Below are 12245 nucleotides of genomic sequence, written 5' to 3'. Positions count from 1 at the left end.
GCCATTTTTAACAGTTCTGATACAATTAACAGTATACCCTATGTGGGTTCAGAGTGAATTAGTTTTGTAAATTATCATGATGCACATTCAATTAACAGTTTTGAGATATAGCGTCTCATCTGCAAATGGTAATTTGCCCCAAATTTTGCAACACACTTCCAAATGCAATTAAATGAGGCTGCAAGCCTGAATTACTAACAGGCCAGTTTCTTTGAGACTCACAGTCTGGACTTTAGCTACAAGGTAACAGGGTGGGAGGCAAGGCCTCTAGAGTTACACGTGGTCACTATTTAATCTAGATGGCCTATATTTTCATGTCTACAGCGGGAAGAAATATTGGATAAAAAAGGAACAAAAGCTGGTATTTTTCCGTGCTTTCCATAGGAGGACTCGGGCTGATATGCATATGGTTTGTCCTTGTATGTAGCACACTAGGCAAAGTATCAACAGCATCTACTGCTTACTACAATAATTTTCAGGGGATGAAATTAATTAAAGCACTCTACCCTTCTTTTTTTTCTACTCAGAGAAATTCCCTGAATGCAATGGAGATGTCCAGACGAGGGCTCCGTAGTTCACTGGGCCAGAGGATATAATTTGTACCTCACTAAGGAACCCAACAGGGATGACACCAATCTGGGGATGATTGTATTTCTGTTGAGATGGGATCTGCCATGGCTTGACTATTCCTGTATGAGCAGAACCAAGACTGATTTGCATAAATTTGGCCCCCAACAGTATTAACACAGTGAATATAAAATATGGGTTACAAGTCTGCCCAAGTAATGACTAGTGTCTATATTAATTAAGCACTCATCTGATCCCTTTTTGTTCTTCTCAGCAGAGCAAAAGAGCAAGCATTTCAACAGAAATTCTATGCATATAACCATACAAAACACAATATCTTTGGTTCACCAGCAAATTAAAATCTCTTATATTGGAAGTGTGCAGGGTATTAAGACAATGGTGTAAAGACAATGCTATACATAAAAGAATAGAATCTATCTGCATAAAAATTTAAATTAGGAAAGCCAATGAAAGCTACTTCTCGGATCACATCTCCCAGTGCTACGCCCTGCCAGAGAATTATTCCATATTGTATCAGAACTACAACCACCTTCAGCTTCCTCAGCTGGCTTACAACACTTTAGACATCAGGTAATAATCTTACACAATTATTCTTTAACAAGATGAAACAAATACCCAACATCCAGGCAAAATAAAATGTCACTACACTTGATAACCGTTGTATGGCAACTCACATCATCCAAAGTGTGATTAATTTAAACTCTTTCACACTGGGCTGATCTTGATGCTGCTGTTACAAGCGTTCATCTGACCGGCTTATACCCACATAAATTCATGAAACTTTTGTCTTTTTCTAAAATTAAACTGCTAGACTTATTTAATTCTGGTTTGGGACAAGGTATTACCTCCTTTGATGGGAAAATGCCACGGTTAAAGCCATTAATAAAAACAAAAAAACACTTAACCCACGTGAAGATATCGACAACATTCTGGTCAATTTTCCTTCTATGATTCCTTAGCAATTGTTAGGAAAAACTGTTTTTTAATCTGCTCCAGCAATTTGTCAAAGACAATAATCTTGAAGATACTGTTCGATCTGAAGTCTGGACAGAACATAAGTGGTGAGCGAATTAGCTTTGGATGATCTTCAATGCCTGTTTCAGAATGAAGTTGTCAGGGCACTGGACTTTTAGACATTAGAACAACCTTAGATGAAATTGAGCTAAGGCTGGGCGGCCAAGCCATCAAACAGATTACATCATTTCTACCTGACCAACAGCAGATCATGAAGTTACCACCTTTTCATTCAACACATCAGTAATTAAACTGTTGTACTGCAGTGCTCAGTCCTGATCCCACTGGTTATTAATTCGCCCACCTACAACTCCTGGGTTATGTTTCTGACATATGTAGACAACACTCAAATCATATTTAGTCTGTCTAATCTGATACAAATATGAACCTTGCTCAAGATGGAAAGACTGATCAACTGTTAATAATTTTTAGGTCTCGCCTGGCGTAGGCTGCGTGCATGCGCAGTCTCGCTAGCGAGATTTAAGGATATGGGGATTTTTTAGTAAAGGACATTAAGCCCCGCCCCTCTTTTCCATTGGCTGGCGTCACCGTTTATGCTAAACGGTGGCCAGCCATTGGGAATGAGTTCTGTGTGACATACTCTTTTCTCTCTTTCTGCCGTCCCACTTGGACTGACTGCCCTGACTTACTGCTGGCGTAAAAGGTTTCTTATCTTTATGGGGCCAAACACATGGCCCCATAAAGATAAGAAACCTTTTAGCAGACGAAGGCCTGGGACGGCAGAAAAAGGGGAAAAAAAGCGTCATGGCGAGCGCTTGTTTACTATTGCATGCGTCTTGCTATTGTTACTATACACTTGAGGCGATCTGTTGCGCTCGTGTTGCTCTGACTGACATTTATGTTGTACTCACCCTCGTGAGCTTCTCCCGGTTTATATTTACTTTCGGCATGTTTTTTTTTTTTACTATTGCATGCGTCTTGCTATTGTTACTATACGCTTGAGGCGTCTTCTGCTGTGCTCGTGTTGCTCTGCTTGACATTTATGTTGTACTCACCCTCGTGAGCTTCTCCCCTCTTGCCATGTTGCATGCTTGCCTGCCCACCTCCGCTCCACGTTACACTCTCTTGTCTGTTTGTTTCCCTTCCAGTGCTCTGTGCGGCTCCTCCACACACATGCCCTGTGTTGCTTCTTACCTCCCTCCATGTTTCTTCAACCCCTTCCATGATTTCGCCCTCTGTGTCCCCCCCACCTGCATACTTTTCTCTTCTCTTCTGCTGTTTTTTTTTCCCAATCCAATTTGGAATTGTAAACAAAAAGAAAGCATATCACTCTTCTTCCAGTGCATTCGCTATCGCGGCCGCGCTTGTTTTTCAAATTTTTTTTTCCTTCTCACATTGGTGGCACAACGCTCTTGTAACCATGATCGGACAGGGGGCTCGTTTAATCCCTTGTAGTGTGAAAGGAATATACAACCGGCCCCCGCTAGGTGGTTTCAGAGAATGGTGGTGTACCTGTTATATGGATCAGTGGGAGGGTTACACAAATCTGTCCATTCTAATGCTAAACTTGCTTTGGTTCTTGAACCCGACGGCAGGGGAGGCTCGTTAGCCGCATTCTAATGCGGGGGTGGATACAGAAAAAGAGACTGCTGTTTATCTCTCTGAAAAGTTCCTCACCTCCCCCGCCTCTGAAGTCTGATCGCTCCCCGCCCCCCACTTTTTGTGTGTGGCTGGTAAACATGCAGCCGGGCTGCCTTCAGCTGCAGCCCCCTCTCTGTTTTCCCAGGGGGGATGGTCTGCCAGGCTGGGAACGATGAATGTAAAATGGCGGACTCTTGTGTGGGTGCAGATTCCGCTCTTACTGCCCACTGCAGGCCATACAACGTGGGGCAAATAATTATTTCCAGTTTCTGGTAGGCATTCACTTCCCTATCAACTTCTCTGAGCTACTACAGGTCCCAAGCGTATGCCTGCTGCGTGCCTCACAGTGGGATCAAGGGCCTGGTTTAATATTACGATCTGTAATCTAGGGCAGTGCAGGACCCCAAAGTTATGTAACATGCACACGTTGTATATGTGTTATTGTTCCTTAAGTTTACAAGCACTGGTGGAGTGATATTTACTCCTGTGAAGTGTATCTGTGACATCCATGCCCCTTGTGTTTGTTAGTTTGGGCAGCGCCGCTACTTGCAAGTCAAAGTTGAACACACTCACAACTTACACGTACGTGTGTTGATCCATGTGACAGGATAGGAGAGAATGGCTGCAGGGTTTCCAGGAAATGATGCAAGTTTAGCTGTTTGTTCCACTGATTTCTGACTGTTTGCGTGTGGTATTATGGTGATTCTTAATTTGTGTGCACCATGTGCCTTTGTGTTTGTTCTCCCCTGGCAGGTGTGTCCTAGAGGTGTACTATTTTGCTTCTCTTACCAATGTTGACGTGTGTGTTCAGAATGAGAGCACATTTCATTGGCTCAGATGTGCCGTGATGTCACCCCGTTCTACTATGAAAGTCTGGTCCTCCAGAACTTGTTCTTGTTATGGCGAATCCAATTTGACTCAAAAGCATGTTTCAATGGGCAGTGCAGCACATTGCTAGTTTGCAGACTTTCGCTTTATTTTACAGGTCTCTTCAGTGGATAAATCAAGCAGTAGTCTAATTCACGGGCATTTCAAATGGCAGTGTGAGTCGCCTGTATTCTCACCACATCCACAGCAATAGGTCATGTGAAATGGAAAAGAGATGGTGGGAATGGGGTTAAAAAATAAGTAAATACAGATGATACGTTCTCGAAGCTTATACACAACACGCATACCACCTTCCCCTGAATACTTTTCTGAAATGCTTTCATCCAATAAATTCGGAAAGGCCCCTGACTGGTTACAAGGACTGCATATTTAAATGGCAGCAAGATCAATTTTTCTTTGCGCTTTTATAGTAAGCGCTAGTTATCCAATGTGACGTATTTACTTGCTGGCATTGGAGGAGAAAACCAGCATTGGCATAGCCAATAGGTCTCGCCTTTGGGACCTCATAAGTATTTAGTTATGCAGCCCAATATCCTGGTGCGACAACATCAACTGTTGCATGGCTAAACACTTATAAGGTCCCAAAGGCGAGACCTATTGGCTATGCAATGCTTGTTTTATGTATTTTTACATGCTAGTGGAAGCCTTCTAACATCCAGGAGATAAATCCTATCTGATTCATGGCTCAAAACCTGCTGGCCTGAATTTATGCAACCTGCTCCAACCACACATGAGGATATACACATATGTAAAGGATAGCCATCTCAACACCAGTCTATCACCCGAAACACAAGTGACAAAAGTGTCCAGTATGTGCTTTGGCCAACTATAGATCTTGAAGAAACTCTAACCTTACAGCTGTAGCAGCTGGCGAATAAGAGTAATCAACACTTCATTCGATCTAGGTTGAATTTCACTACGACATTTTATTTAGCCATCCTGAAAAACTCCTCTGTTGACTTCAACTCCTGCAAAATATGCAGCTGACTTCCTCATATTAGACATCAAGATATGGCAGGGTATCACCCATCCAAAGAACCCTCCACTGTCCACCATTCGATCTATAGTTGCCTTCAAAGTACTTTAGATGGATCAGACCTAAAATCTGACACAGCCACTATTACACCTTTCTAACCTTCAAGTTTTTACTTTTTCAGCAATCACAGATCAATTTTAACGAACTGTTCCATGCAAACAGTTACATTTGGGGACAGACCCTTCTCCATTGTGACTGCTGAATCATAGATCTCTCTCCCAGCTGCCATTTCTGAGAACATATTTCAAGTAAATTCAGTAAAGCCATTGTGACCTGGCTTTTTAACCTATAACTTTCATTTCTTTGTTTTAAGGCCAGTTATGGTACTTGTTTGGTGCCAAGAAGCTTGGCATAACCGTGCTCTACAAATAAATATAGCACAACATACCATATGTTCCATCTCCATAGCGAAAGTGAGAAAGAATGGTACAACGGACGACAATGTAGGTTAAGTATATCAGGAAAGTGGGGAACTGGAAGACCAGATAGTTCATTGTTCAATATGCGCCACATTCGCAACCCAGGTCAAATGCTTGGTCCAATAGTTATGTATTGTACAATTTCAATCAGTAATTTCGAGCAAAAGTATGTAGACTGTTTTTTAGCACTGCATAAATGTTTAGTCACTTCACACAAACAAAGCAGGTCTATATTGACCGGACATGGCTATGTGCACTATGAAAGGTATTGTGCAACAAACAGTTGGAAGCATTTTACATACAGGTGGACGGAGATCTTGGAACATCAGCATCAGTTTGCAGTCAGGAAAGTAACTCGAAAAACTATTCTTGAGCTCTAGAAGTAATCAAAGGCAACCCCAGAGCTCACATCTCTGGGCCTCGTAAAGCTTGACCAAAGCTGTGAGGTCCAAGTAGGGAAGGGTCTGGCACTCATGGGCCAGTGTTGCAAGGCCAGGGCAATCCCACCTCTTGAGACCAGGGCCACTAGAATTAGGCAATTCTGCAGCCATAGTGTGTTGTAGATTTTAACAAAACAAATTCATTTCTAGCCCAAATGGATCAAAAGTTACTAAATTTGCACCAACACATGTTGCTGCACAGTGGAAGGCTATTTGCAATTTTGACTGGCAACCTTTGTTATTTAGTGCTGTATTTTTGTGTTAAACTCGTACTAATGAGGTGTAACCGTTGCCAAGACAGTGTTAACATATGAAACGAGCATTTGCAATGCAATAGGTCTCGCATTTACGAGAGTTTGAGCTATTGGCATTGTAAATGATAATGTCAATAGCTTAAACTCTCACAAAAGCGAGACCTATTGCATTTCAAATGCAATTTTTTGGAAAGTGCCCCATGCTGTGCTTTCATGCGGTCGGCCACGCCCCTTTCTTTAGACGAGTCGCGGCTAAATAAAGGGGCACTGCTGCCATTAAAGTGAAAGCGCCGCATAGGGTGCTTTTACAAAAAAAGAAACAGGTTGTCAAGTTGACAAACAAATGCTTTTTTTTGTAAAAGTGCCCCATGCCGTGGTTTCCCTTTAATACGTTGTGCCTGCAGTACTAGTAACTCATTAAAGAAAGTAGTTCTTACAGACTAAATAAACATAGTGTGTAACAGAAGTAAAAGAACCAGTCCTCATGGGAGGATGCAAATGAAGACAAGACAGTACTAAGGAGGGACTAACAAGCCTATTATTGAATCGGAAGCCAGCATTTACTAAGGGCAATGACAGGCCAATGAAAACTATGGGCGGCGAGCGAGAGGGACTTCAAAAACATACTCAAATACAGAATGCCTCGCAGAGCAGCGCATGCGTTGCACATGCTCAACCTAAGGTAACATTAATGAAGTAATACCGTCACTAAGTACCGCATTATGCCACATAATTTGCCTTTTGTTGCTACTTACTGTCAAAAACCTGCAACATAATTTTGTACTCCCAGGCCCTATAATTCTAGTGGTGCTGCTTAAAACTTACAGAGCTAAACCAGGTCTGTGAGGCATGAAGGACTGCCTTACCCTTTGGTCAGTGCCTGCTCATTTAGTGCTTTTTCCTTCTCAGTTTTTTTATTCCTCCTTTTTAGCACCTCTAGAGGTAAACATGTTAATAAAGTGACTGGTGTAGATCACCTTCTGTGCAACAAGTAATTCCTCCCAGTTATCATATTAACAAGTGCTGGCCCCTCATATCTCTGAACAGTGGTTGTTCCCAGAGTCAGGGTTGGGAAAACCCACTGGGCTGGCGGTTACAGGCTTGCCTGTTTAATTTACACACCCTGCTGATTAGCCTGCCTACATCAGTCCCTAAGTGAGCAAAAACAGTTAGGCAGGAACGCACTGCATGATGCACGATAAACATCTAAAATGAGAGTCAATTCTGCACCCTGCTATCCGACTTCCCTGGGCCTCACAGCATTGGACCATGGTTGCAAGGTCCTCTCCTGGGCCTCGTAGAGCGGGATCATGGCTGCAAGGCCCAGGAGAGATGGGTGGAGGCATAGCAATTGTGACATGGGCCCAGATGGAGGCAAGGTAAATGGGCCCCTCATTAATCCCCAGCCATCCTCCCCTCCCCCCATCTAACCCATGTCCCCTTCCCATCCACCCGCTTAATGTAAACTAAACCTATAATGTGGGTAAATAGGGCCAATAACACATTTGGGCTCCAGTGCCACTTCACCTGCTGCACGATTGATAGCTATGCCCCTCAGAAGAGCCTCAATCCATGGGCCTCACAGCCGTGACCCTGATTAGCAAAACCCAAGGGAGTGTCCCCCTGCCCCTCAACCATTTAGGTCTCATAGTAGCAGACCAGGCCTTAGAGGCCCAAGAGTGGGTCGCCACTGATGTATCAATGGGGCAATGGTCCCTGGTGCAAGGAAGCAATGCCCCCCCCCCGAACCATCAACATAGTAAAATACAGCCATCATTTGGATGCATTGGTAAACAAAACCCCACACAGTCACAGTGCCAGTGTGCTTGCTACACTAATTATAGCTACGCCCCTCAGTGGGGCCTTGCAGCCATGGTACAGTGAAGAAGGCATCGCCTGGGCCTCTCAGTGCGGGAACATAGCTGCGAGATTCATGGAATAGAGCAAGTAGTATAGTAATTGCTGCATAGGCCGTACTGCAAAGAAAACCTGGTTCACAGCAAAATACGACCAGAATTTGGGTACATTGGGCACCTAATATTTATGGACTCCGTGACTCTGCACCGGCTACACTACTTTTAGTTAAGCCTCTGACATGGACCTATGCAGACAGCCATGGTATAGAATTGTGAGGAAATAGAAATTGACCCCAGAGCAGGGGTGCCACCCCCTCTACTGGGATTTGCACTCATGGTGTAGAAATGCAAGGCTAGAGTAAGAAGCCCACCTCTATTAGGCTTCGCAACACTGGATAATGGATGCAAGGCCCGTGGAAGGGGGACTCCCACCCCATGTCCTCGTAAAGCTGCCTCATAGCTACAAGATCTAGTGTAAGGTCCCCCACTCCCTTAGGTCTCACAACCATGGACTGCCGCTGCCCATTGTAGGGGAGCCCTCTCCCAGGGGCCTCACAGCACAAGTCTTGCGCTTGAAGCTCAGAAGAGGTGTGTCCTCTCCACTGGACACTGCCACCATGATACAGAGGTGCGAGGCCTAAGGAAGGGGGGAGTTTTCTCTGAGTTTGACATATTTGATCTGGCACTGCAGGCCCATGGGAGGAGCCCTTCACAGCCATCGTGTAATGCTGCAAGACCCTAGGGGGTAAGGGGGAGTGGAGAGACCGGCCTTGAGACTTGCAGCCATGGTTTAGCGCTGCAAGGCCAAGGGGACGTTGAGGGATCCCCTTCTCCTGGGTCTCACAGGCATCGTCTAGCCTTTTAAAGTCCAACTAGGGTGTCCGAATTTCCATTATAACTTCACAAGACATTTGGTGCCTATGGAGACACACTGCATGTGCAGAGACATCAGAAGATGTTCGCTGGAGAGCAGTAAAACTAGGAGTTTACACCCCCTGCTGATTAGCCTGCCTACATCAGTCCCTAAGTGAGCAAAAACAGTTAGGCAGGAACGCACTGCATGATGCACGATAAACATCTAAAATGAGAGTCAATTCTGCACCCTGCTATCCGACTTCCCTGGGCCTCACAGCATTGGACCATGGTTGCAAGGTCCTCTCCTGGGCCTCGTAGAGCGGGATCATGGCTGCAAGGCCCAGGAGAGATGGGTGGAGGCATAGCAATTGTGACATGGGCCCAGATGGAGGCAAGGTAAATGGGCCCCTCATTAATCCCCAGCCATCCTCCCCTCCCCCCATCTAACCCATGTCCCCTTCCCATCCACCCGCTTAATGTAAACTAAACCTATAATGTGGGTAAATAGGGCCAATAACACATTTGGGCTCCAGTGCCACTTCACCTGCTGCACGATTGATAGCTATGCCCCTCAGAAGAGCCTCAATCCATGGGCCTCACAGCCGTGACCCTGATTAGCAAAACCCAAGGGAGTGTCCCCCTGCCCCTCAACCATTTAGGTCTCATAGTAGCAGACCAGGCCTTAGAGGCCCAAGAGTGGGTCGCCACTGATGTATCAATGGGGCAATGGTCCCTGGTGCAAGGAAGCAATGCCCCCCCCCCCCCCCCGAACCACCAACATAGTAAAATACAGCCATCATTTGGATGCATTGGTAAACAAAACCCCACACAGTCACAGTGCCAGTGTGCTTGCTACACTAATTATAGCTACGCCCCTCAGTGGGGCCTTGCAGCCATGGTACAGTGAAGAAGGCATCGCCTGGGCCTCTCAGTGCGGGAACATAGCTGCGAGATTCATGGAATAGAGCAAGTAGTATAGTAATTGCTGCATAGGCCGTACTGCAAAGAAAACCTGGTTCACAGCAAAATACGACCAGAATTTGGGTACATTGGGCACCTAATATTTATGGACTCCGTGACTCTGCACCGGCTACACTACTTTTAGTTAAGCCTCTGACATGGACCTATGCAGACAGCCATGGTATAGAATTGTGAGGAAATAGAAATTGACCCCAGAGCAGGGGTGCCACCCCCTCTACTGGGATTTGCACTCATGGTGTAGAAATGCAAGGCTAGAGTAAGAAGCCCACCTCTATTAGGCTTCGCAACACTGGATAATGGATGCAAGGCCCGTGGAAGGGGGACTCCCACCCCATGTCCTCGTAAAGCTGCCTCATAGCTACAAGATCTAGTGTAAGGTCCCCCACTCCCTTAGGTCTCACAACCATGGACTGCTGCTGCCCATTGTAGGGGAGCCCTCTCCCAGGGGCCTCACAGCACAAGTCTTGCGCTTCAAGCTCAGAAGAGGCGTGTCCTCGCCACTGGACCCTGCCACCATGATACAGAGGTGCGAGGCCTAAGGAAGGGGGGAGTTTTCTCGGAGTTTGACATATTTGATCTGGCACTGCAGGCCCATGGGAGGAGCCCTTCACAGCCATCGTGTAATGCTGCAAGACCCTAGGGGGTAAGGGGGAGTGGAAAGACCGGCCTTGAGACTTGCAGCCATGGTTTAGCGCTGCAAGGCCAAGGGGACGTTGAGGGATCCCCTTCTCCTGGGTCTCACAGGCATCGTCTAGCCTTTTAAAGTCCAACTAGGGTGTCCGAATTTCCATTATAACTTCACAAGACATTTGGTGCCTATGGAGACACACTGCATGTGCAGTGACATCAGAAGATGTTCGCTGGAGAGCAGTAAAACTAGGAGTCACATAGTGCATTTTGGGGTTTCATTCTAAATCCCTCTCCTCTAAAACAGACCATCTTAAAAGGCAGCTTGTCTGCAGATTGAGTGCCTCAAGTGTGAATACTAGTCCTACTATATTTTTGTTCTAATCCCTCCTTGAGATGAGACTTAGGCCTGACTGCTCGCCATTGCAAGTTGCGAGAGGAGTTTAAAAAATGAACAATTCTGGTATCCAAATCAAATAAAATAGTCTTAAGCTTTGAAACACCAACGGTAAATTTCTACAAATATGGCCCCGTAACGACCCTCTGCCGCAGGCTTGGTTCATCCATGGGTATGTTATAGCCACGTAGCAAAAATATTTGACATCTAATCTCAGGTTTACGATTTCTTTTAATTGTGACTAAAACTAACACAAAGAGTGAAGAGGACAGAGAAGAAAATGGAGAGCAGGGAAGCTGGAGCAGGGAAGCTGGAGCAGGGAAGCTGGAGCAGGGAAGCTGGAGCAGGGACGCTGGAGCAGGGACGCTGGAGCAGGGACGCTGGAGCAGGGACGCTGGAGCAGGGACGCTGGAGCAGGGACGCTGGAGCAGGGACGCTGGAGCAGGGACGCTGGAGCAGGGACGCTGGAGCAGGGAAGCTGGAGCAGGGAAGCTGGAGCAGGGACGCTGGAGCAGGGACGCTGGAGCAGGGACGCTGGAGCAGGGACGCTGGAGCAGGGACGCTGGAGCAGGGACGCTGGAGCAGGGAAGCTGGAGCAGGGAAGCTGGAGCAGGGAAGCTGGAGCGGGGACGCTGGAGCGGGGACGCTGGAGCAGGGACGCTGGAGCAGGGACGCTGGAGCAGGGACGCTGGAGCAGGGACGCTGGAGCAGGGACGCTGGAGCAGGGACGCTGGAGCAGGGACGCTGGAGCAGGGACGCTGGAGCAGGGACGCTGGAGCAAGGAAATGCTGGGAAGAAGAAGAGCATGAAACAAATGCTGCAGCGCTCACCTTGCATGGTGACGGATGTTGGCTGCTCCTTCGAATCCTTGGGTCCTTTTACTTTTAGTTCCTAAAAAGAAACAAACCCAATTATAACTTTCAATAGGGTGAAGCAGTTAATGCATGCTTACCATTCCTAGGTGACCGCAAGGGGCAGCGCTAGGGGCCGCTGGTGAAAGGGAATTACATGAGAATTTCAACAGGAAGGAAACCGAAGACGCGCGCCAATGCAGGCGCCCTTGCACCTGCGTCGCAGGGGGATTGCGTTTGTGCAGGAAGGAATACCTTTCTGCACAAAAACAATGACGTTTGGCTCCTTCTTTGAGTGCTGCAAGAGAGAAAGACCAAAAAAAAACAAGAGATATAAAAATATTTCTCCTCGATGTGCCACTTAATGTCTCCCGCAGAAAGGCGTGGGCGTTGCATAAGAACATCCACAGCAACACCCATGACATGCCCCTTTAACG

General features: G+C 46.4%; 1 protein-coding gene across 3 annotated transcripts in view; it reads right to left on the bottom strand.

The window, feature by feature from the left end:
- Window positions 1-12245, bottom strand: part of ABR (ABR activator of RhoGEF and GTPase) — a 1177460-nt gene that overhangs the window by 404848 nt on the left and 760367 nt on the right. For all 3 annotated transcript variants that reach the window (XM_085649250.1, XM_085649252.1, XM_085649251.1), the window contains exon 6: window positions 11788-11848. In XM_085649250.1, coding sequence (XP_085505376.1) covers window positions 11788-11848 — 61 coding nt within the window. The remainder of the gene's footprint in view (window positions 1-11787; window positions 11849-12245) is intronic.

Source organism: Triturus cristatus, chromosome 3_2 (genome assembly GCF_964204655.1).
Source record: "Triturus cristatus chromosome 3_2, aTriCri1.1, whole genome shotgun sequence".
In the NCBI taxonomy this organism is placed as follows: Eukaryota; Metazoa; Chordata; class Amphibia; order Caudata; family Salamandridae; genus Triturus; species Triturus cristatus.
Note: the sequence above shows the minus strand (reverse complement) of the source record. Positions and strands in the feature narration are given on the sequence as shown.